Source organism: Colossoma macropomum, unplaced genomic scaffold, assembly GCF_904425465.1.
Source record: "Colossoma macropomum unplaced genomic scaffold, Colossoma_macropomum, whole genome shotgun sequence".
NCBI lineage: Eukaryota > Metazoa > Chordata > Actinopteri > Characiformes > Serrasalmidae > Colossoma > Colossoma macropomum.
In genome coordinates this window covers 551,345-577,500 of record NW_023494801.1, presented here as the reverse complement: position 1 = coordinate 577,500, position 26,156 = coordinate 551,345, and the positions used below count along the sequence as shown (strand labels likewise).

General features: G+C 41.6%; 1 protein-coding gene across 1 annotated transcript in view; it reads left to right on the top strand.

Moving 5' to 3' along the window:
* The window catches only part of LOC118821245 (ephrin type-A receptor 7-like), a 224,558-nt gene extending 205,180 nt beyond the window's left edge, over window positions 1-19,378 (top strand). Inside the window, exons 9-17 of the mRNA XM_036589775.1 lie at window positions 3,348-3,403; window positions 7,578-7,703; window positions 8,819-9,004; window positions 12,307-12,368; window positions 12,573-12,776; window positions 14,409-14,561; window positions 17,244-17,434; window positions 18,226-18,393; window positions 18,580-19,378. Of these exons, the coding sequence (XP_036445668.1) occupies window positions 3,348-3,403; window positions 7,578-7,703; window positions 8,819-9,004; window positions 12,307-12,368; window positions 12,573-12,776; window positions 14,409-14,561; window positions 17,244-17,434; window positions 18,226-18,393; window positions 18,580-18,694 (1,261 nt within the window). The 3' untranslated portion in view covers window positions 18,695-19,378. The remainder of the gene's footprint in view (window positions 1-3,347; window positions 3,404-7,577; window positions 7,704-8,818; window positions 9,005-12,306; window positions 12,369-12,572; window positions 12,777-14,408; window positions 14,562-17,243; window positions 17,435-18,225; window positions 18,394-18,579) is intronic.
* The last annotated feature ends 6,778 nt before the right edge of the window (window positions 19,379-26,156 follow it).

Below are 26,156 nucleotides of genomic sequence, written 5' to 3'. Positions count from 1 at the left end.
ACTCAGAATACTTTTTACAGTTTTAGGTGAATACTTTTAGAATACTTACCCACTAAATTTAAAAAACACACCATCTTCCAAAGAAACACCATCAGTGCTTGTTAACTATTTTAAAGTTTTAAATGTAAAGACTTAGTCTAAAGAAGAACTTGATTTACAGCTTCTTTACAAACATGGAGGTTCCTACTAAACCCTGAGTAGACTAATAAATCACTGTGATGACCAGTTAAAAAAAATAAATACAATAATAATAATAATAATAATGTTATTGAATTACTGAAAGTAATAAATACATTCAGATGAAGCTTATTTTGTCCACTCATACAGACATAACACCATGTACTGCTTTAGAAATGGAGACAGTCTTTCTTCAGGGTCTAATTAGAGCAAATAAGTAACTGTTATTCACTAAATTATGAACAGTTTTAATCGTCTGACAACTCTTTTGTCCCAAATGTGGTTTAAACGCCTGAAAGTTTTGAGATTTGAGTAAAATGTGTGGCCTTTGGCTCCATTCCCAACAGTGTTTCTTCATTTGTGCATTTTTCCAAAGAAAAATGTCAGAATCCAAGCATTTTCTTAAATATGTTATTTTCAGATATTACATTATTACAAATTTTGCATTAAAATATTTTGAAAAACGTTTTGAGTGCTGGATCAGAATAAAAAATGCAAACTCTGCAGGCCCTTCAAGGACCCAATTGAGAACCTCTGCGCTACTTGACACTTTAACCCCTCCCTTTTCCTTTTCATCCCTTCTGTTTCTTTTCTATCTGCTGCTTCCTCGAGTCTCTGCAAGTGCAGAGCGAGTTGTTGGAAAAAAGATGAAAGAAAGCTGAGATTTACGGTCGCCCTCTCCGTCTCGGAGAAGGTGTTCAATCTTTTTAATGTCAGCCCCATCCAGGACAGAATATGCATTCTCTTTTATTCTCCCTCGTATAGGGGATATTTCCTCGCCTTTAAACCTCGCTCTTATGTGCCGGAGTAGAGACGGTGTATTAGAAGCCATCAAATCCTCTAAAGCAGTTTTTTCATAGTCCATTTCTTTGAGCTCCTGATGTGCAGAGAGGTTGGAAGAAGCTGAAATTGCCCCACCATCTGCTGTAAAACGCTCTTTGAGCCTGAACTGTTGCCCTTAGAACCTTTTTACTCCGTAAGATTAACTATTTCGCTGCAAGTGAAATTAAAAGAACACAGTTACATCTTCATTATGCTCAGTATACTCAGGGCTCGGTGTGCTGAGCCTTTTGTTCCACTTTCAGGCGCAACTCGGATGCATTCTGCTCACGCGTTCTTTACGACACTGACATACACGCAGTTTATGGGCCGAGCGCTCAGACAAAAATGCATTTGAGGGAGGATCAAACGAAACGTGGGAGGATTGCACAAAAAATGGGTGGAGCTATCAGGAGCTGCAGCGTTCTGCTTGATTTACTGTGGGTGTTTTTTCGCCTAAAACTAGGCCTAAATTAGGGCCTTTAACAGGGGCGCTTTGAGGGTGCACGTTTAGAAGAGTTCACATAAGAGTTCACATTTTTTCACTGTATCACTGCCGTCGGAAGAAAACCTCGTATCTCCAAAATGGTAACTTTACAGGAGAAGGAAAAAACATGCTTTACTTTTAATGTGAGTCAGTGGAACCAGACGTCTTTCCAAGTCTGTTTGGGTCGTTTCTTTTGGTCCATTCATCATGAAATTTACACACAGTATAAAGAGCGACAGGCTTTTTCAAATTATGTCAAAAACTGAAAAACGACGAACACAGAGATACAAGGTTTTTCTTCCGACAGCTGCAACACTATTATATGCAAAGTTATCCTAATATTATGATTCTGGTCTTATTTACAAAACTGTAACAGACATTTCAACCGATTTTTTTCTTGTTGCAAGAACCAAGAACAGACCTAATCCTAATAAACTGTGTGACAAAGTGTGACATCAGCGACGCGGCAGTGAGACTGCTACCACTTGAACGCCTTAATGATTCACCCATGCAGTGTTTGAGGTGTGGAATAAAATTCCACGGATATATATATTTTTTTTAAACAGTCAAATCAACTACTTTTCTCAATAAAACATAATTCAATAGTTGCATGATGAGCATGACAGCTTTCTCACTTTTGATTGCAAAATGTGTAGTTAGTATTTTGTTTGATGACAAATTATAGAACTTCAGGTTCTGTTTCATTTTCATGTTTTGTTTTTTTTTAGAATATTTCTCTGATTTGCTGCATGGCGCATCCGGCATGCGGAAAAAATAGGCTCTTCATCTGTTTTCTAAATGCTTCGCGCTGCTGTGCTGCGTCTGGTACACACTGCCGCACTGCTCGCTCAGCCTGAACACTAACCTGTCAACATGAGCACTGACATGAAAAGCAGGTCATCCATGTTGCTCATGCCTCATTGTGTAGTATCCCATATGCAGTAGAAATAAACACAATATGGCCAAAAGTATGTGGTAATTATTGAGTTCGGGTGTTTCAGCCACACCCACTGCTAACAGATCTATAAAAACAAAGCATATAGCCATGCAGTCTCCATAGACAAACACTGTCAGTAGAGGGTCGCACTGCTGAGCTCAGTGACTTTAAACATGGCACTGCCATAGGATGCTGCCTCTGCCACAGATCAGTTTGTGAAGTTTCGGCTCTGCTAGATCTGTCCCAGACAACCGTAAGTGCTAAAATTGTAAAATGGAAGTGTCAATGAGCAACAGCAGCTTAGTCACAAAGCGGTAGAACACACAAACTCTCACAGCGGAGCTGCTGAGTGCTGAAGTGCATAAATATCATCCATCACTCAGTACAGAGTTCCAAACCGCATATAGAAGCAACATCAGCACAAGAACTGCACATCAGGAGCTTCATGAAATGGGTCTCCATGGCTGAGCAGCTGCACACAAGCCTAAGATCACTATGCACAATGCCAAGCATTGGCTGGAGTGGTGTAAAGCGCCGCCACTGGACTCTGGAGCAGTGGAAACGTGTTCTCTGGTATCTGGTAGTCTGGTGGACGAATCTACGTCCTGGAATGCACAGTGCCAACAGTAAAGTTTGGTGGAGGAAGGATGATGGGCTGGGGCTGTTTTTTAGGGCTGGGGCCCCTTCCAGTGAATTTTTAAAATAGTAATTTTCAGTAGTAATCCTACTTTTGGTGACTAAAGAAGATTTTGGAGGACAATGACAAGACCAATAAAAATGGTCCAAAATTACTGTTTATTTTTGTTTATTTGTTTACATTACATTTACATTAACGAGTGTCATTTTTATCATTTTGAAGTGCGAAGTGGGATTCGGGGTTTAGGTTTAAGCTGTTTTGTGAATCTTTATTTTGCTTTGTGTTTGCAGGCAGTGCGGCTACAGCAAAGCCAACCAGGAGGGGGACGAGGAGCTCTACTTCCAGTGTGAGTATTTCACTGCACAGCACACAGTGGGGAGCACTGCGATCGGCTAGAAATGTGGGATTGCTTGCGATATGAATATCCCAAAGGCCAATACTGCGACACTGTGCGGCCGTACAGATGCAGACAGACGCATGAATGAAGTCTGAGAATAAAAATAAGAAGAAATGTAAGACTGAGCAGACAGAGATAAGGATGGGGTCTGTGTTCATGTACGATCGCTTTAATGGATTTATATGAGCATGAAGATGCTTCACAGAGACACTGTAGCTACTGACAGGTAGAGAGAGAGAGAGAGAGAGGCAGAAAAAGACTGAGGATTTGAAAGAATGACAGATTAGCGTGGCATCATACGGCACTGCTTAAGTCTGTGTCTGTGCTTTAGGGAATTAGGGCTGGCTGTATGTTGTCACTATAATAATGTGATGAACTGTTTTTCTAAGAAGACGATGCTGCATGGATCATAAAGACCAATTATAGAGAGCCTGTAACACCTACCAGTGTCTACTAACCAGAGTTTTACATTTTCATACGTTTTTATTTTGTTTAGTTTTTTATTTTGCTATTTAATGATACATTAATAGTTTCGTTTTTTTTTCGAAAATGGTTTATTTATTGTTGCATCTTTATTGAGTTTCAGCTCAAACAGGCTCAGACTTGGTTATGGACATCCAGGCTATCTCTAGAAGAGTTCATAAGTTTTCAGCTCCTGAATGAAGAAATGCAGCGCTCTACAGAGTGTAGATTAGCCTGCCTACAGTCTCCATTTGTCCATTTTGTAAGGACGTCTTTTTTGCCCTTAAAGATTTTATGCCTGTTTGTTTTTATTCAGTACGATCAACACAGTGGAATTCACTTAAAAAAAGCAGCGTAGACTCGCCATGTTTTAGCGTCTTTCTTTCAGTTTAAAAAAAAAAATACTACACAGAGCTGCTTTAACTCTGTGGAAGCAATAAGCATTGACAGTCGTACAAATACAGTATTATTAGTTGACGAGTCACGTGTCCCATTCATTTACAGCACTGCAGCATATAAAATACATACAGGTCTCTGCATTAACCTCCACAATGAACTCCCAAACACCTGCTCATACACGAGACATGCACCAACATGAGAACTGCACAAATCCACAATGAATAATTATATATTCCTGAAATCTCCCATCAGTTTACTATTATTTATCAGAGGCTAACTTTTACTTATGTATATGAGTGTGTGTGTGTCTGTGTGTGTGTGTGTGTGTGTGTGTGTGTGTGTCTGTGTGTGTGTGTATGTGTGTGTGTGTGTGTGTGTGTGTGTGTGTGTGTGTGTGTGTGTCTGTGTCTGTGTGTGTGTGTGTGTGTGTGAGTGTGTGTGTGTGGGTGTGTATGTGTGTGTGAGTGTGTGTGTGTGTGTGTGTGTGTGTGTGTGTGTGTGTTATCCATCATGCACTGCACAAGTAGCTCAGCAGCTTTTCACTGTTATACAGTCATACTCTCTCCCTCTTTCTCACTCTCTCCATCTCGCTTTCTCTCATCTGCCTCTCCTTTTTTATCTCTCTTTCCGTCTCTCGCTCACTTTGTCTCATTTTCCTTCATTCTCTTGGTCTTTTTCTCTTTTTCTGTCTTAATTTTCACACGGTCTCTCTTTTTCCCTCTGTCTCACCCCTCTTTCTTTCTGTATGTCTCTCATCCACTCTCACATTCTCTCACTTTCTCTCTCTGCTGCCTCTTCACCACTATTTCTTTGAAAGATTTGTTTATCCATCTGATCGACAGCTCTCCTTTATAGCCCACACCCCCTCACTGTTAGATCACTCATTACAGAATTAGCTCGTGTCTGCCTTTAACAGCGTTTAGTTTTTACCACGTCGTGTTTGTGACTGACTGTTATTCAAGCAGGAAAATACAGGGGGTTGTGTGTTACATCGAATAACATCACGGCTGTGGTGATCACCTTCAGCTCGACCAATATATGACATCACAGCTGTGGTGATCACCTTCAGCTCGACCAATATATGACATCACGGCTGTGGTGATCACCTTCAGCTCGACCAATATATGACATCACGGCTGTGGTGATCACCTTCAGCTCGACCAATATATGACATCACGGCTGTGGTGATCACCTTCAGCTCGACCAATATATAACATCACGGCTGTGGTGATCACCTTCAGCTCGACCAATATATAACATCACGGCTGTGGTGATCACCTTCAGCTCGACCGAATCACAACAGTGATGTTATTCACCACAACACACGACCTCCAGGGTTCTACTGCTTTTGTAACAGCTTTACTAAACAAAGAACAAAGTGAAGCAAAGTAGCGTTGAGCATTGTCCTGAATGTGCTTTAATATCACTAATTCCTTCCACCACAAAAAGTAGTCCCCCTCTGTGTTACAGAGCTTGTGTTTCACAGCCCACATCTTAAAACTGGTATTTGCTACCATTATAATAATGATATATTTATGTATACGAGTAGCAAGAGCCGCTATAGAGACAGCCAAATAGGAAAAGGAAGGAAAAAAAACCTACTTTACTTTTAGTGTAAGTCAATGGAACCAGACAGAAACCAGAAGTAATTTTGGGCCGGTTTTGGGCCGAAGCTGGTTGTGGGTGAAGCAGATAAACAATCAGCTTTACTGAACCTGGATTTGAGCGTCTGTTTTTTGGATTTTGAGACATTCAGGGGGTCCAATAAGTTAATCGGGGGTCCCGGACCTCTCACGACCCCTGTATTCGCACCTTGAGAAGGCTGAGCATTGTCATTTGTCTTGTAGCTCCAGTGCTAAAACTAAAGAAATAAACAGACTCCAAACATTTGGATTTTGGCTGAACCGTTGCTTCAAGTGCAAATTTATGAATGTGGGTCTGTTTGTGAGTAAAAGCGCTCAGTAAGTAGCCTGTGGGTCAGTCTGAGCTAATCAGAGCTACATGAGGCAAACACAAACAGGAGCGAGGGAGGAAGTGGACTGTGTCCAGCCCCTAATCCAGCACTAATGGGAGAGTAAGCATCACGCAGGGTGGCCTAGAAAAGACTCATTCCAGTGGAAGAAGCCTTCGATCCACAGCTGCCGTCACCAGACACAATCGAGAAATCTTAATTTGCTTCGTCACCGAAGTCTGACTTAAGTGTGCACACATGTGAGGTCAGGATCAATAAGCCGTTATGAGGCAGTGAAGGCAGGGCCTCGGCCCGGTTCGGGTCGATCTTAACTTGTAATCACATTTCAGACACGCATCTCAGCTCTCCTCCGCTTCCTCCACTGAGAGAACACTCAGGAGCCCGGCCGTATATGTGCCCCCTCCAGAATGAGTGACCACGGCGCCGCAGGGTCATTAGAGGGCATTTACATAGGCAAGAATGAGAGAAATGTAGTTGCTGACATTAAAGGTAGTAAGTGACGCTAATCCAATACACTTTTTGTCAGATTCAGTCTGTTCTGTGTGCGCTGGAAAAAAAAAGCCCTAAACGAGAAACACTCAGAGTATCTTGGACCAAAAGACACAACACGTATTCCAGAGACTCAGCAACAGGGGGCGCTCAATTATCTATTTTGAAAACAAATTTGAGCAAACATGTTTAACTTAAATATTACATTGACAATAATGAAATAAGGCATTGCATTGTTGGTAAGTTATTACATTATTAGGCTTATTTACATTTTTGATGAAGTTCAGTACGAATGTTTTTTACATTATTGGGAAATTATTATAATATTGAGTAAATGAGTAATCAGTAATGATAGTCCACAGCAGGACAGACGCGGTGACGCTGCAAAGTGAAAATCATCAGTTTATTCAGAAGCTGAAACTCTCTTCCACATTTAACTCGATGTTTGTAGATCGGTTTGAGCTGCTTTTGGAGATTTTGATCCTTTTGACATTTGTGAAAAAGTTCTATTTGCTGCTCCGTCATCATGGTTGTTGTCATGCGACCAGCAGAGGCTGACCGTGGTTGGTCAAAGTTTTTGTTGCCAAAATCAGCGCAAATAAAATAATGTCGCATTTTTACTGTCTGATAAATTGTGTGGTGTGCAAGATGGCGTCAGTTATACATGAGATCGAATGAATTTACTGTCGTCAGAATAAATCACACGAACAAATCACGTTTGGTGTGCAGCCTTTAGAGCAGGGTGCACACTGTGCAGTTTGTTTTTTTTTAACTTACCCAAATCCTTGTTGTCCTCTCCAGTCAAGATCCCGACCAGAAGGACCTACATTGACCCCGAGACGTGTGAAGATCTGCTGCAAGCCGTTCACGCCTTCGCAAAGGAGCTCGACAACTCCAGCGTCAAGATCGAGAGGATCGTTCACACCGGTACGACCTCTCTCCTTCAACTTTCACTTACAGAGCACCAGTGTGACGCCCTGTATCTGTTACTGGACCAACATCAGCAGAAAATGCTGGACTGGACATCAGAATAAACTTAAACTGATCTGATTCTGTAAATTGAAGCGTAACATTACAGCAGAGTAGGTCACGTAGTAACAGTAGCCTCATTTAGCCTGTGTGAAAGGTGTGAAATGGTTCAGATGTCTTTACAGTGGTGGTGATAGGAACCAGGGGTCGCCATGACTACAACACAAATATAGACATTTTATTTACTATCCAGAACCACCAGTGAACCTACACGAGTCTTCTGGGTTTATATGGAATGTTGATGATGGAAAATAGTGGAAAATCTGAAATAATAAGTTTTCTTTGGGGACTATTTTGCCTCACAGCGCCCTGCATGTATCCCTCCACCATGAATGGAGTTTAAGTTCTCTAAACTATCATAAAACAGTGTCTCAGTCATCAGGCAGTGAATTCATAACCATTTCATGTAGGAACTTTCTGTGAGGGAGCTTTTAGAGGTGGACGTCTGGTTCCTATCACCACCACTGTGAACAGATCTGATTTGGACGGAGCGTTTCACACCGAACCACTCTGATTGACTTTGTTTACATGGTAACCATTTAAATATGCAGAAAATATTGAAAAATCAAGGCAATTCTTATTTGAATTAAAGCTCCTGGCATCAATGCGGTATCTGCTGATTCTCAAAGTGGACTGATTAATTTTCACTGTTTTAGCCTCAATCAGGACGTTTTGTGAATCTGCACTTTTCGCTGAGAGCCGATTGTGTCGCTGTAGGTATTTTTCATGATTCCCACGTCTGATTGGATGAGGAAGCTTCTCTTCTTTGATTTGTGGTTTCCAGCCAGGTTTTACTGCAGTCGTTATTTATTCAGAAGTCAATTTCGATCTCTTTTTTTCACGGTAGGCCTGTTTTATTGGCGCATGTATAGATTGAGAACACAGGCATTGATCCGCCTACATGTAATTTATCCCTAAAAAAACACCCTCTTTGGATTTTAATTTGTAGACGACCTTGCATTTGTTTTTGCTAAGTGCGCCTGGTCAGTCAGTCTGTACATCGCCCTCTGTAGGTGAATTTGGGGAGGTGTGCCGTGGCTGCCTGAAGCTGCCCAGTAAGCGAGAGCTGCCAGTGGCCATCAAGACGCTTCGGGCCGGCTGCTCGGACAAACAGCGCCGATCCTTCCTGTGTGAGGCTGGAATCCTAGGCCAGTTTGACCACTCCAACATCGTCCGACTGGAGGGAGTCATCACCAGAGGTGAGCAGAGAGGAACTCAACTACACCACTGTACTGTGATTATTTCAGCAAGACAATGTCAAACCACATTCTGCATGTATTACAGCAGCTTTGCTCTGTATTAAAAGAGTTCGGGTGCTAAACTGACCTGTCTGCAGTCCAGACCTGTCAAGACTGAAAACATTTGCCGCATTGTGAAATGAAAAATACGACAAAGGAGCCCCTGAACTGATGAGCAGCTGAAATCCTGTATCAAACAAGAACAGAAAAACATTTCACTTTCTAAACTACAGCAGTGTCTCCTCAGTTCACAATCGCTTACAGAGTGTTGATAAAGAAGAGGTGATGAAACACAGTGGTAAACAGGCCCCCGTCCCAACTTTTATGAAACATCATATATATATATATATATATATATTTCTGAATATATATATATATATATATATATATATACAGAGCCGGTTTGGAGGCTGTGGAGAATTACAGAGCCGGTTTGGAGGCTGTGGAGAGTTACAGAGCCGGTTTGGAGGCTGTGGAGAATTACAGAGCCGGTTTGGAGGCTGTGGAGAGTTACAGAGCCGGTTTGGAGGCTGTGGAGAGTTACAGAGCCGGTTTGGAGGCTGTGGAGAATTACAGAGCCGGTTTGGAGGCTGTGGAGAGTTACAGAGCCGGTTTGGAGGCTGTGGAGAGTTACAGAGCCGGTTTGGAGGCTGTGGAGAATTACAGAGCCGGTTTGGAGGCTGTGGAGAGTTACAGAGCCGGTTTGGAGGCTGTGGAGAATTACAGAGCCGGTTTGGAGGCTGTGGAGAATTACAGAGCCGGTTTGGAGGCTGTGGAGAGTTACAGAGCCGGTTTGGAGGCTGCGGAGAGTTACAGAGCCGGTTTGTTTTTAAGTAAATGATACCAACTTTTATCCATAATCAACATCCTCGAGAACTAAACTCCACTGTTTAGCAGTCAGTGAAGCCCCGATGAAGAAAGGAGCAGAGGGAAGACAGGAGGGTAGAGAAAATAGAATAGAGGGTTGAAACCCGGAGAATTTACTCAGAGAAAGAGAAAATAAAGGTTGGGAGGGATGGACAGATGCAGCGTCTCTGCTGAAATAGATGGAGGACGATGATGGATTGGACGTCCGTCTGCCAGGTAGCGCGAGAAAAGAAAATTACAGGTTTAACAAACAATGATGTGTTAATACAGAAAAAAGAATGAGTTCTGTGTTCTGCAGACCAGACAACATACAATGAGTATGAGGAGGAGCGAGGAGTGAGGACAGATGAACATACCTGTGATGAGACAGGAAGAGAGAGATCAGGAGGGACGGATGGACGATCCCACATGATTCAACTAGACAAAGGAGACGGACGTATGGAGCGAACAAAAGAAACAAAAGTGGACGAATGATTCTGCCTTCAGGAGGAAAGTGAGTGTGGGTGTTATCTGCATCAACACATCAGCCGTATCTCTGAGGTTATCTGTCTCACAAAGGACGGAGCCGGAAGAAAAGGACGAAAGAAAAATGAAAAGACGCTACAGTGAACATCAGCCTCACCGAACGGGCTTCAGAAATATTTATCCTGAAATGGAGCGGTGGTCCGAGGAGACAAAGCCAGATGGATCACGTGGGCTCCTCTAATTGAACTCTCCCTTTCTGTTTCTCTCTCACCCCCCACCTCCCTCCTCTGTCTCTGCTGTGAGTCACGTTTTGTGCCAAAGCTTGAAATGAATTGAAAAGTGATATTACACTGATATTAGTCTGGGGCGCTGTGTATTTTCAGATGAGAGATGGATGGATGGAGAGATGCGGTGCTGAAATAGATGTGATCCATCTCGCTTTGTCTCCTAACAGCGCCGATCCTGATTCTGAGTGATTCTTGGTGCGTTTTAATGAATGCGATGGTATTGATTTTAGACGCGCAGACGAATAAAAATGAGGAACAGAATTTTTTACCCACCAAAAAGTTTCCCTAACCGCACTGCCTTACTCAGAGAGAGGAAACATTTTCATAAACATATTTACAAATATTTTTATTTAATAATATACAGTCATATGCAGAATTTTGAATGTTTAAATATGTTTTTGTTGATTTTCTAAGTGACAATAAGTTAACACATCCTGTATGGAGAACACAGTTAAATATGACATTTTTAGTGCAGAATTATATTCATTTGCCGAGTTTAACATGTTGGGGGAATAAAAACCAATATAAACAGTGCTGTAACCTCTGCTCGACTTTGTTTTCCCCCAATGTGTTACATTCAGAAAATAAAGTTATTATCCATTAGATATGCAGAAGTTTGATCTCTGTAGAACATATTGCACATTGTTTAATATATTTTAAATGTATGTATGAAGTGATTTTGAGTGTATTAAACCCAGACTATAAATCAGGCAACCAGCAGCCTGAAATTTACAGAGAAAAGGGTCATTCTGAAGTTTTTAAAGTAGACGAATGCTAATTATCCCTTTTCACCTCAGCTAATGTTACTGTACTGTAACGTTTGTCACATTGTAACGTATTTCACATCGAGCCTTTTAACTGTTACACAGTGAGTTTATATATATATCTGCTTGAGTTCAGAAACACCCACAGGCGATGAGCGATCAGCAATTTGAGCAACAAGATGCGAACGATGTGAACGTAGGGCAACATTAAAATGAGCAATATAAAACATTATAATTTAATATTGATAACTTAGAAATCTCTAAAAACAAATCAGATACTTTATCCTTAACCTGAGTGTCACTTTAAAAGTTTAACTTCATTGACTAAAGTTGTTTGTGTAGAGAGAGAGAGAGAGAGAGCGAGTGAGTAAGTGGGTGAGTGGGGGTATTCACAGGTGTCTCAGTGTGTAGTCATTGAGCAGATGTGCAGTGTGGGGTAATTGGCCCTCCAGACACAGCGGGGCCGCCCCACCGTCTCTAATCTGTCCCTCCGTCTCATCGTCCTCCATCTGCAAATGACTCTCCTCCTTCCTCTTCTCCTCCCTCGCTCTCTCTGTCTCACTGTGCGCTCACCTGTTGACTCTAGACCCCCTCTGATGCCCTTGGGGGCAGAGCTGGAGCTGAGAACCCAGCAGGGCCTGCCCAAATAAGCCTCTGGTCAGGCATGTGCGCCCCCTGCTGGAAAGGTGGTTATTAAGGCCTGTTCACACCAAGTAAGATGTTTTTGGATGAGAAAAGTGCATGTGATTTTAAATGTGGTAGGACCTTCACACCAAGTCTGACGAATTTTTAATGTAAATACTGAAAACACGGGAAGAAATGGATTCCCACGCCGACCCACACACACCTCTTAAACACCTGCACTCTGTGTGTTCTGCAGGTAGCACCATGATGATCGTGGTGGAGTGTTTGACCAACGGCGCCCTGGATTCCTTCCTGCGGGTCAGTACCTAAATACATCCGATTCATTCTTTCACCATTTCAAACGCTCTCTCTCTCATTAGCACTGTTCCTGCTGAAGTGTTAATCGGTGTCAGCAGGTTTAGTTTCTGCTCTTTATGCTGTTGAACTTTTTTTACTAAATAAAGTTTGAGTTAAAATTAAACTCAGTGTGTTTGTTTGTGCATTTCTCTGTGTTTTATGCAGAAACACGAGGGTCAGCTGAGCGTGCTGCAGCTGGTGGACCTGCTGAGCGGAGTGGCCTCTGGGATGAAGTACCTGACGGAGATGGGCTTCGTCCATCGGCGCCTGGCTGCCCACAAAGTGCTGGTCAACAGCAGCCTGGTCTGCAAAGTGTCCGGCTTCAGACCTCTGCAGGAGGACAAGATAGAGGCCATTTACACCACACTGGTGAGTGACCAGCACTGTGAACAGTCATTTGGTGCTTGGAGTGAAGAGCTTTTCTTTAATTTACTGAACTTAATGTAACAGAATCATCACCACCAGTATTAAAATGAACTTAGTAAGACAAGTCAGCATATTGTAAAATGCCTGCAGTACTGGGAAGCTTCTACAAGATTTTGAGTGTGTCTGTGGGAATTTTTGCCCATTCATCCAGAAGAGGGTCAGTCAAGTTCTTCCACACCAAACTCACCCAGTCAGGCCTTTATGGAGCTGCTTTGTGCTCTGGGGCTCAGTCATGCTGGAACAGGAAAGGTTCTTCCCCAAACTGTTCCACAAAGTTGGAAGTGTATAATTGTCCAAAATGTCTTGGTGCTGAGTCATTAAGATTTCCCTTCACTGGAACTGAGGGTTCTAGATCAACCCCTGAAAAACAGCCCCATATCATCATCCCTCCTCCACCAAACTCTACAGCTGGCACAGTGCAGTCAGGCAGGTAACGTTCTCCTGGCATTCGCCAAACCCAGACTCGTCCATCAGACTGACAGATAGAGAAGCTGATTGGTCACTCCAGAGAATACGTTTCACTGCTCCAGAGTCCAGTGGCGGCGCTTTACTCTGCTCCGTCCGACGCTTGGCATTGTGCTTTCTGATCTTAGGCTTGTGTGCAGCTGCTCAGCCATGGAAACCCATTTCGTGAAGCTCCTAATGTGCAGTTCTTGTGCTGATGTTGCTTCCAGAGGCAGTTTGGAGCTCTTTAGTGATTCGACAGAGGAGGAGACTGTGCTCTTCAGCACTCGGCGGCCCACTCTGAGTTTGAGCTGTCAATGCTTCCATTTCACAGTGGCACTTACAGTTGTCTGGGGCAGATCTAGCAGGACAGAAATTTCACAAATTTGTGGCAAAGGCAGCATCCTATGGCAGTGCCATGTTTAAAGTCACTGAGCTCAACATTACGACTCTCACACTCCCATGCAAAAAAAAGTCCAGAGTATAATGGACTGAGTATAATTTACTGATGGTTCTGGCTGGTCAGAGTCCAGATTTAAACCCTATAGAGAATATTTGGTCTCATATTAAACTCAAACCAGCTCAGCAGTGTTTCTCAGCTGTGTGAAGCCGTCAGTGCTGAGTGGATCAATACTGACTCCTCTTTCTGTAAAAGACTGTCTGAACATTCACACACTAAACTACAGCACTTAAAGAATTTCAGGAGAATGTATACTAAGTTGGCTAATTTACTGATTTGTTGTTAAGACCATTAAAAGCTTGTTTTGCCATTTTGCACAGGAGTGCATACACACACACACACACTCACACACACACACACACACACTCACACACTCACACTCACACTCACACTCACACACTCACACTCACACACACACACACACTCATACACACACACTCACACACACTCACACTCACACACACACACACACACACACTCACACACACACAGACACACACACACAGACACACACACACTCACACAGACACACACACACACTCACACACACACACTCACACAGACACACACACACACACTCACACAGACACACACACACACACACGATTTTATAATAAAATATCAAAGTACTCAGATTATTTGTTGTTGAATATTCTCTCTGTGCCTCCCAGCACGGTGGGAAGAGTGTGGTGTTGTGGACGGCTCCGGAGGCGATTCAGTATCACCGCTACAGCTCGGCCTCAGACGTGTGGAGCTTCGGCATCGTCATGTGGGAGGTGATGTCGTTCGGGGAGCGACCTTACTGGGATATGGGCAACCAAGACGTAAGCGCATTCATCTCTGCCTTTCTGCCTCTGACTTTCATGTCTTTTCTCCTTCTGCTCCGTCTTTTTACTCCTGCCAGTTTTGTATTACTCTTCTCTCTCTGTTGTGCCACTACTGCCCACCTCCTCGCACTTCATCCATCTAAATCCTCTGCTTTCATCTCCTCTCTCTCTGTCGCTCACACTCGGTTACTCCTGCTCATGGGGGGGTGAGCCGTGTGAAGCTGAGAGTTCTGCATTGCTCTTAAAGCTGAAAGAAGGCGAATTTTAAAGGGCCATCAAAGAGAGTGTGCACTTTAAAGTTTCCTCTGCAGCGTGACCAATCAGAGCCACTGTTTATTCCGCACACAGCCGTCTCCCTGACCGCGGCCGGCTCTCCGCTTACACTCCAGCTAAACGACACTTCAGTGCTAAACGTAATTGGTAACATTTACAGCAAGAAGAGCTCCTTAAATCACGGCCAGCATCTCCTATTCAATGAGAAAACGCTTTCTGCCACAGCGGCGAAAAGTCTCCCAACTCGCGGCCCAGTCGGATTCCACTACAGCAGTGAATAGTCTCCCAACTCATGGCCCAGTCAGATTCCACTACAGCAGTGAATAGTCTCCCAACTCATGGCCCAGTCAGATTCCACTACAGCGGCGAAAAGTCTCCCAACTCGCAGGAATTTGTTAATAACTAAAAATAATACACAGAAGCCTCGTCACGGACAGCTCTGTAAGTGCGCTTGAGCTGAAGAATACAGAATCCAACTCTTTTTCATCCACGAGCGTCACGCAGGAATATGGACGCAACAGATTACACACACGATTGCGCCCATTGAGTGTAACCTGTAGAGTCCATTCACCTCCGTGACAGGTGGACACGCAAAGGGGAGCCAGATTCTGCCAGAGTATAGCAGAGTGTAGCATCAGAATGATGTTGAAGCTGTTATTTTAAGGTAAAACTGTTAAACGTTTCTTTAACAGATAAAAAATAGTAGTTATGGGAAAAGGTATTTTCTTCCATTTTTCTGTCTAATAAGGTAATTAGGTGATGAGCGAGTGAGAGAGATGGAGAGAGATAACGAGGCACTAAGCTGTGAAATGATAAGAGTATGGAAGTAGATTAGCGTGGGGGGGATTATGATCAGACAAGACACTCTTTCATGAGAAGCTTTATCCATCCAGAGAGAGAGAGAGAGAGAGAGAGAGAGAGAGAGAGAGAGAGAGAGTGTTTGAGCAGAACAGCTACTGACGAGAAAATCACATTAAGAATCTTTTTGTTATCTGGAATTAAACCGCGCCGCGTTGGCTAAGCCATGATTATGATTTTGATGGCACAAAGGGCTCCTGCTCTTTCTAAATAGAGGTGAAATGGCTTCATTGTGTGGTCTCGTTCCTCCGTGTTTGTGGCCCCGTGCGGCATAGACGGGGGTCAGAGGTCAGCGCAGGGCCCAGCCAGGGGCCACTGGAGTGTATGAAAGGAGAATAATTACTTTTGTTCAGCCTCCGTCACTCCTGAAGGTTAAACCACGCTCGCTTTACATGCTGTAATTGAGGCCTTTTCAGGTTCTGAACACTGTCGGTATGATGGTGATATTCAGCGCCTGCGTCGGGCTGACCGATCGCGTCTGAAGAATCCCGGATTAGTGTGTCGGAACAAAGCTGCGTCTGAAACGGGCCGAATGGCTCAGTGATTAGATTACGGAGGTGCTTATGAGACGAAGGAGTCACTGTAAAAGAGACTTTAGCACCAAATACAGTCAGTAAAGACTGAGATGTTGCAGTAAACTGACACCTTTAAACCACAGAGCTTATACTACTGCCCAGTGCCCTCTGGCATTCGTGAACAAAAAAAAAATTAATAATATACACACACACACACACACACACACACACACACATATATATATATGAGAGAGAGAAATAAAACTTTAATCCAATTAAACAGGCCATGCAATTGGTCAGTGTTCTACAAGTATGCTTAGAAACATGTACTGCACACAAACAAACGCACACACACATATTTATATGTAGATATACACACACAGGACACTGTAACATACAGATGCTTACATACTATTGTATTTCATGTTGATTTTCTAAGTGTTAACTTATTAAGACACACCTCTACAGACACTTCAGCACATTTTATTGCTCAATTACTGTGTACCTGCTGAATTTGACATTAGGAAAAAAATAAAACATGACATGGCCTGTGCAAAAGTTATGGTACATTTAATACTGTACGTTTTATGCTTTTCCCCAATATATTAAAATAGAAATAAACAGATATTTTGTGCTAAATTTCCTGAAAAATGACCCATTTACCTGTTAAACTTGTTTGCACTTAAAGCAGTATTTTTACCTATAGATACTTACATATTGTTGCTGCTGGAAACCTCGATGTCTGTTTTATTTATTTATTTATTTTACATAATTTGAAAACCCTTTATACTGTGTCCAAATTTAATGTTAAACGGATCAGCAGTAATGCTCCAGAATGACTTGATTAAAGAGTTAATAAAGTCGCTCTAACTTCCACTGGAAGTTCAGGAAGTTCTTCTTCCTCTTAAGTTATTTATTTTAATGATATATACGATACATATGGGACATATTACATAAAGGCAGCTGCATGTAAAACACACAGTACGGCCCAATGTCCCAGGAAATGAATGCAAAGTTTGCATGTGTGTTACAGGTCATAAAGGCCATAGAAGATGGTTTCCGGTTGCCAGCCCCTCTGAACTGCCCACCGTCTCTGCACCAGCTGATGTTGGACTGCTGGCAGAAGGAGAGGACTGAGAGACCCAGCTTCGCCCAGATCCACAGCGCCCTCAGCAAGACCATCCGCAGCCCCGACAACATCGGCTCCTCCACACTCGCGCGCAGGTACGACACCTTACCCAGCGGTTTATACAGAGCCTTTACACCTCAAAACTATCACAAAACAAAGCACTACATAATGGACATTTTTTTCAATAGACAAAAGAATATAAATGCGCATAAACATTCAGCTGCGAAATTATATCGTATAGTTAAAAACTGAGTTTATGAACACACTAAAACATGGTGTGTTCTGCTGTGCGTCGCCTGTAAAACCTGAAATCATCATTTAAAAATCAGAGGAGTCGAGTTTTTCACACCACATCGTACGTCTTTACGTATTAACGTCACACGCAGACTCAAAAAGAAGGTCCGGCTCGATGTGTAGATCTCTAATGATCTGAAAACCAACATTATACTGATGAAGATGTGATGACAGTAGTAGATGATTCACTCACATCCTCAGAGACGCTCCTTCACCAAGTTTAGACTGAGTTCACTCTGAATTCTCTTTCGGTCATCAGATTAATCTGCTCGTGGGGGGCCGAAGCACAACGTACGCTACAAAAAGCTCTTCTAAACGTTGCATGCAGTTACACACTTCCACCAGAGAGGTCCCCAAATCCTATAGTGCAGCTTTAAGACTAAATAAAACAATAAAATATAAACAAAAACAATCGAAAATGTAGATGAATAAAAAACGGAATTGAATGCCATACTAACAATGTATGGTTTTAGCTCAGATTAAGCGCAACTAAGAGTGACGCCAGTAATTTGATGATTAAGTTAAAAGACTCTGTTAGGGATGTGTCAGTGTTCTATGTGTTCCTTATCCCTCGTTCTCTCTGTATTTCTAGGACCCTGGCCTCCTCCTCCATCTCTCTCGCTGAGAGGACTCTGCCCTCTTTCCCCTCGTTCAGCTCAGTAGGCGAGTGGCTGGAGGCTGTGGACATGGGCCGCTATAAGGACAACTTCACTGCCGCCGGCTACTGCTACTTGGAGTCCGTCGCCCGCATGACAGTCCAGTAAGTGCTGTGTGTCCGTTAGAAAGCGATTCTCATTCATACGTCAATACTTACCTAAATACCAGCTGCACAACATGGACAAAATACTCGCTGCAGATTTATACTGGATTAAAGTCACTGAAGTCTGAGTGAATTCCTGTGAAGACGTGACGTTTGTGTAAAAGCTGACTGTGTTTGTTCCTACAGGGACGTGTTAAGTCTGGGCATCACTTCTCTGGAGCATCAGAAGCAGATGCTGTCGGCCATTCAGACTCTCAGAGCACAAGTCATCCAGATGCACGGCCGCGGAGTTCAGGTCTAACACTGTCCAAACGCACTGGAGCGCTTTCAGGGTGTGGGGAGACAAATGGACCTCTGTTCCCATAGTGACCCAGTAGGACATCAACCAATAAGGAGGCAGGGTGAGGGGGCTGGATCATGTGACCAACCACGATTAGCACTGTTCTTCCTTTTTTTCCCTCTTTCTGTTCTTTGCTGTTTTCCTTAAACTTGGGTGAACACTGACCATTCCTGGGAGGCTCCAGCCGCGTGAACAAGGCCGCCTTTTTGTTGGACACCTCGGACGTCCACATCTCGTGTGTCGTTCTTTCCTGTTTTCCTGAAATGTGGGTGATCACTGTCTGCTCCTGGGAACCCCCCAATAATGAAGTAATGCTACAAGCACTGACCTATGACCTCGGCACAGTGGTCTAGCCTTTCAGTCCAACTCCAACAGCAAGCCTTTGTGACTAACTGACCTGAGAACAGCTAAAGGATGCTCCAAACGGCCCTGCCCACCAAGCTTGGTGAACTAGCTGGACGTTCTACCAGCCACTGGCCTTTCTCTGAAGTGGACTGAGGAGCATGTTGCCAAGTCATACAAGCAGGAAAGGACATCTAAACCTTCAGGAATAAAAAACTATAATCTTCTGATCTGATAGATCAAAAAAAAAAAGACTGTAAATCTTCTTATTTATCTCCCTCCCCTCCATCTGTGTCCGTCACTTTGATCAGTTTTCTATTTCTTGTTTATGTTCTCCACTCACTGCTGATATAGAACCCTTAATGTACACTTCAGACAGAAATGAAGGTTTAAGTTAGTACTGTTTATTATTATTATTATTATTATTATTATTATTATTACTACATCTTCACCACAGAAGATGCTTGCACTGTAAAATGAGAGACTCTCTCAATAGCCTGTATCATATTTATCAGAATATTTGCTTACGTTCTCTGGACACTTGCCGAAGCTCTTTTTGAATGGACCTGGCTGTGGACGCTTCCATGGACACAATGTGTGGAACCAGACGATAAAGCAGTATAATAAAATGTATCTTCCTACACGGCTGTTTCGTTTGATAAGTTTTGACGATGGTGGTCCTGGAACACATTTATAACAGCACTTTTAAAGGTGTGCGGGCGGTTGGCTGCAGCAGGTGGACACGCTTACAGACTTACACTGTAGTACGGACGCGCTCGTCCGATACGCTGGTTTTGGTTTTCTGTACTACAGCTGTTCTTCAGGAGGTGTTGAATGTGCTAGAACTACTGAATTTTGTTGCTTTTTGCTGTGTACAGTCGTGTGGTTGAGGAAAAATGGTGCAAATGTGAGATTATGCTTCCGAGATGTAACGACACGTCAGCGGAACTGCAGATCTGGATCAGCTAATCCAGTGTGAACGCTATTAGATTTAGATCAAAAAGTACCTTGAAAGCATAACACAGAAATACACGTGAAGGGTTTTTTTTCCAGATTCAGATTCAGATTCAGTTTGAAATGTACTTCAAACACAACGCGCAATCCTGGTGTGAACAGTTGATTTGAATCCTGATTCAGTTCGTAACATGCTTCAAATGCGTGACACGCTAACATGCGGTTAATTGGAATTCAGATCTCAAAATCTACTTAGGGAAAGCTATAAAGAAATGAGTCTGAACGTTTTATTTGAATTCAGATCAAAACATACTCTGAAAGTGCAACATAGCTCAAAGTCGTGTTAACAGTTAACTGGAATTCAAGTACCTCTAAAGTGCAACATGAAAACTCGTGTTCTGAATTCTGATTCAGTTTAAAATGTACTTCAAAAGCGCAACATTTTAAAACTGCCACGCGCAAATTAGTGTGAACAGCTGATTCAAATTCAGATTTAAATTTGTGTTTCAAGAGCAAAACATAAATGCACACATCTGGACTGTGAGACGTACACTGAGCTACATTCTTACAGATTGTTCTTCAAGGGTTCTTTAGTAAAGAAAATGGTTCTATACAAACCAAATAGGAACTATTTCTATGTTTTAGGGGAAATGGTTCTCCAGTTCTCTATAGCACCAAAAAGGGTTCTGCTATTGTTAACATGTTAAGCTTATAAAATAGAAAAATCCTTTTTGGTGCTGTATAGAACCATATACAATACATTCTCCATTAATCTGAAGAACATTTCACCATGCAGAGAACCATTTAATCTTGCAAATGGTTCTTTGAGTGTTCATGGTTCTACAGAACACCTTTTCTAAAGAACCACTGAAAAGCGTCCTTTTAGGGGTTTATGAAAAGTTCTTTCTTCTCTCTTTGGTGTCTGAACACTGAAGCGTCCTTGTTCGTTAGGCTGCAGTGAAAAGGTGGAATGTGGTAAATGGTAAGTACAATAAGAGCTTTTCTCTCTTTTCATTCTGTACATTCTCTCAAACTGAGACTCTCAGATACATAAAAACCCAGTGTTGCACTGTCTGACAGCCGTTTACTCCCCCGTGAATGATACTGTACCCTCTCTGTGTTTAATATATCAAGATCTCTGTTTGATACTGTAAATATGTATTTGAAAATGCAATCTATTTTTCTAATTTGTTTGAGAAACAATGCGTTGAATATATCTTCTCACTGTGTTCAGAAGTTCCATTGTTTGAATTAGGAGAGTAGCGACGAGCCTTGGTTGTTTGGAATAAACAGAAAAAAATGAACTTTTTTGTTTTCTTGGTTTGATTTTTTGATGATTTTTACCTGTTAGACGAGAGATGGCTGTTATAATACTGAGATGTGTTATTAAAAAATGCATTACAAGCACTCTCAGGTGTGCTGCTCTTTATTTTACGCTTTTTCATTCAGTTCAAACTGTTTTGCGTATAAATGTGCATTTTTTTTAGGACTTGGCTTCTGTTTTGTGATCTCTAGAATCACAGGGATGGAGAGGAATTCGTGCCAAATTGGAATTCAGTCACTACATGGAAAAACGTGAAATGCAATGCGCACGACGTTCCTGTTCCACAGTGAGGGGCGGAATACGAGCCAGAATATGAAATAATCCCTCTATTACACTGATTTCACTTCTCTTCACTGAACAGTACATGAGAATTCACATTTAAAATGAAATGCTGAATTTGTGTCAGAATTGAATACAATCCATTTTAAAAGGTAATCATCATGACTACACTGCTTTACACTGTGCAGCACTTTAAACAGCATTAAATCAGAGTGATGGTCTTTCGTTTTGGCATGTTTTCTGCATTTCACTGTTCTGGTTACATTTCAATGCATTTGAAGTACAACAAAAAAAGATGCATCAGAAATCAGTGTAATAGAGGTTTTCCTTTTATTCTGGCTAGTATTCTGTATCTCACTAGCCACGTTTACATGCAGCCTAATAGTCCATTAATAATCCGACTAGTAGCTCAATTGGAATAGAATACGTCCATGTAAACACCTCAGTCGGAATAGTCTAGTCCGATTGAGGCCATTCGGAATACAGTTCCTATCCGATTGAACGAGGTGGGTAATCCTGTAAATAATCTGTTAAATAGAAGAATAATATCCGTGTAAACGCCTGTATCTGATTACATTCCCTATCGGAAAGTTTAAGTCCGTTCTGATCATGTTCGTCACGTCATAGTGAAAGTTTATACCGTTCAACACGGCGGAGCAGAAACTGGTCTGCAGAGGAGACGAAGTTTATGCTCTGATCTTTAAAAGACGGCGGTGGGACGGACGTCCAGCTTATGTGTCTCAGAACACGACGTCTTCCTCTCGGCCTTCTTTAATAAGGGCATGTGAAGGACGTTTTCCTGAGTCTGTCATCATTTTAAAGTCATTAAAAACACAAGCACTGCTCACTGCTGCTCATCTCACTCTGACTGGTGATGTTCACTGTTGTGGCGTTTACTCCAAGTGGTTCTGTACAGATGTGCGTCATTTTGGATCTGATTACTTGTAGTGAGCATGTAAACGAAGATTTTCCATCAGACTGTTTATTAGAATGAGAATAAACACCTCAGCCTTAATCTGTAATCGGAATGTTTTCAATCGGACTGGCAAAAATCTGTGTAAACACAGCCAGTGTGGAACAGTAATGTCGTGTGTTTCACTGTTTAAAGCGCTGCACAGTGTAAAGCAGCATAGCTGTGACTTTTACATTTTAAAGGTGAATGTATTCAATTCTGACTCAAATTCAGCATCAGTTTAAATGTATATCCTCTTGTACTGTTGTTCAATAAAAAGGTGAAGACAAGTGAAAACAGAGGGTTTGATTTTCATTCTGGCTCGTATTCTGCATCTCACTACACTATAGTAATGTCATTACATTTCACTGTACTGACTATATTTCAACTTGGCACACATTCCTCTCCATACACTGGAGGCCCAATATTGAGCCACAATACTTGTGATTGTTATGATACAATTCTGTTGTGAAATGTAAGGATTTGTGCAATATGATTATGATTATATTGAAATTTATTACAAATTACGCCCCCAAAACTTTAATCTAAAGTTTACACTTTATCTTATCTTTCATTTCATTAAGTGTTTCGTCCCTCACAGAACAAAACATCGCATCTCCAAACAGGGCAGCTTTACAGGAGAGGGTAAACATTTAATAAAAGTCAATATAGAGAGTTTTGGACCTCTCCTATCTGTAATTTTGTAAAGAATGTAGACCCAATGTAAAGAACAGCTGGTGTGTAATAAAAATAAAAAGGACAAAAAAAAATTGGAGATACAAGGTTTTGTTCCAACAGCAATAGTTTTATTAAATTATTTAATCCCTCCAACGTTTACATATTTAATAGTAAAGAGTGATTATCCACTATGCTGTCCATCTGCTTCTCCCCACTGACAGAGGGCTTGTTTTCTGTACTAAACAGTGGACAGTGGTGCGTAACATTCTGTTTTTTGCTGAATAACAAAAATATCTGAGCAAAATTAATACACCTGTTCATACAAGCTACCGACACCATCACTGCTACAAATCAAATGAACGGTTTGTGAACAGTTTAGCCAAAGCAGAGTGTAAACGCTACAACTTACCCCATAGGTGAGGTTAACTGTAACAGACTGACCGCACATTCACACTAGTAGGCGATGAAGCGATAGGCGTCCAGTCACTTTCTGTGGAAGTACGCAATTTGGAGCTGTGATTTAGCGACTATGATGCAGTGAAGCAACAATCAAACTGATTGGCTCAAACAAAATCTTCCAACCAATATTAGACATGGGGGGCGGGGGGTGGGCTCTCTGAACTTTTAGTTAATTTCATCTCTAACCCCAAAATTATCACTCAAAATATGGAAGAGAAACTTGGTGTGAACAACTGATTTAAATTAAAATTCAGACTGAAATGTGTGTTTTTCAAAAGCCAAACATGTAAAGCCACACATCTGTCAATCTGGACTGTGAGACATACACTGGTCTATAAGATGATTCTTCTGGGGTTCTTTGGTAAAGAAAATGGTTCTATACAGAACCATGAACACTCAAAGAACCATTTTCATGATGAAATGGTTCTTCTGATTGATGAAGAATGTGTTGTGTTTGGTTTTATTTAGCACTAAAAAGGCTCTGCTATTGTTACGATGTCAAGCTTATAAAAGAGAAGAAGCCTTTTTGGTGCTTTATGGAATCATATACAATACATTCTCCATCAATATCAAGAATCATCTCACCATGCAAAGAACCATCCAACTGACTGGCTCAAACAAAATCTTCAGATCAATCGCAGACACAGGGGGCTCCGGCCTCGGCTCTCTGAACTTTTTGTTCATTTCGTCCGTATTTCCTAAATTATCGATCAAAATATGGAAGTGAAACTTATAAACATGTAAACATACAACTAACATATATATAGCAAATATTTTTACATTTTTCTGACATTAGGCCTTGTTCAGACTGGCAGCCCAATTTTTCAATTTGTCATATTCAGATTGTATCCAGTTTGATTTTTGAAAGTCTGGACATCTTAAAAAAAAAAACAAAAAAAAACAAAACACATGAAACCTGATTTTTGCATTCAGATCCAAACCACATTTGGAGGTGGTTTGAAATGCGACTCTGATTTTTACAGATGTGTCTCCATTTTTACTGCATCCACGTTTAAAATCCACGTCACCAGCGTAGCTACGTAGTTACTGACGCCCATGTTGTTACCACGGCAACCCATGCAGATAGACTGGTGATGTCTGGACACACAAATCAGATCTGATCACTCGCAGAGCAAAACAGAGCAAACAGATGACTCAAAAGATCTGATTTGAGAAACAAATCCGATTTGCCTGCAGTCTGAAAACAGCCTGAGTGACCTGTCGCCTCCTAATGTAACGTATGGCGTTATCAGTTGTAAACGTCTCCAGAAGGGTCTGATAAATCAATGCAACTTAATTCAGTACAGTTCTGCTGTTTGAACCAGACAAGCTCACACAAAACTATACTTCATCAAAATAGATATGATTAGTGTAAAAAGACTGCCTAACACTGATACAAAACATATTTACATAATCTATGTAAACATACATTTAAATGAAGGGAAATGGGGGATATTATATATAGTTCTGATTATTTACTTTGGGGGTGTTAGACTAACCCCCCCGTGTGGAGGCTGTACTTTAGCCTGTCTGTCTCTCACTGTGAGCTGTCTATCTGCTTCTAAACGCTGCTGTATTACAAAGACCAAGAGGAGATTAAACTAATACAGGACTGAATTCTGTACAGATCACTGATCACAAACACTCAGGATGGAGGAAGATAGTTTACTGGAGTAAAATCTGGACAATTATCCATCTGATTGCTCTGACGTTGCTATGGGACGCTGCTTAACTACATGTCAGATTTTACTCCACGCTCCCCTAATAAACTAATATTTGGGCTAGAGGTGGGCGATATGGCAAAAATCGAATATTGCGATACTTCAACAAATTTTTGAGATACACCATGTTACAATATTTAGACATCTGATTTGTTGGAATGGAGGAAAAAAGCCAGCAGTGCTGCATTTTAAAAAATACTATCAAAAACTGACTGAACACAATGATTTTTATACCATATTTGTCACTAAATCCAGTTAAACAGGACTAATTTTGCTCTCTTTTTAATGAAACAGTTGCAGTTGAAGCAGTTGGTCAGTGTCTACAAGGACTGACAATATACACGATACGACCAGAGAAGCTGTTTTGGACATAACTTATCACAATAATGATATATATTACCATACTGCCCAGCCCTAATTTGGGCCATGTATTGATAATCATTTTCAACACTATCAGTAGTTGTGCTGATGTTTTTGCTTGTTTATTTATGTATTAAAAACATGGCCACACTGAGCACACCGTTACTGTCCACTGAAATGCCATGATTAATAAATAAATAAATAAAAAAAGACTGCCAAAGGCTGATATGTCTATAAAAACTATGAAATATTTTTATTTTCCTGACATACACTTTGATGAATGTATATTGAGGGATGTTATATGTAGTTCTCTGATTGTTTACTATCTAAAACCGTGAACCCTGAGCCATTACT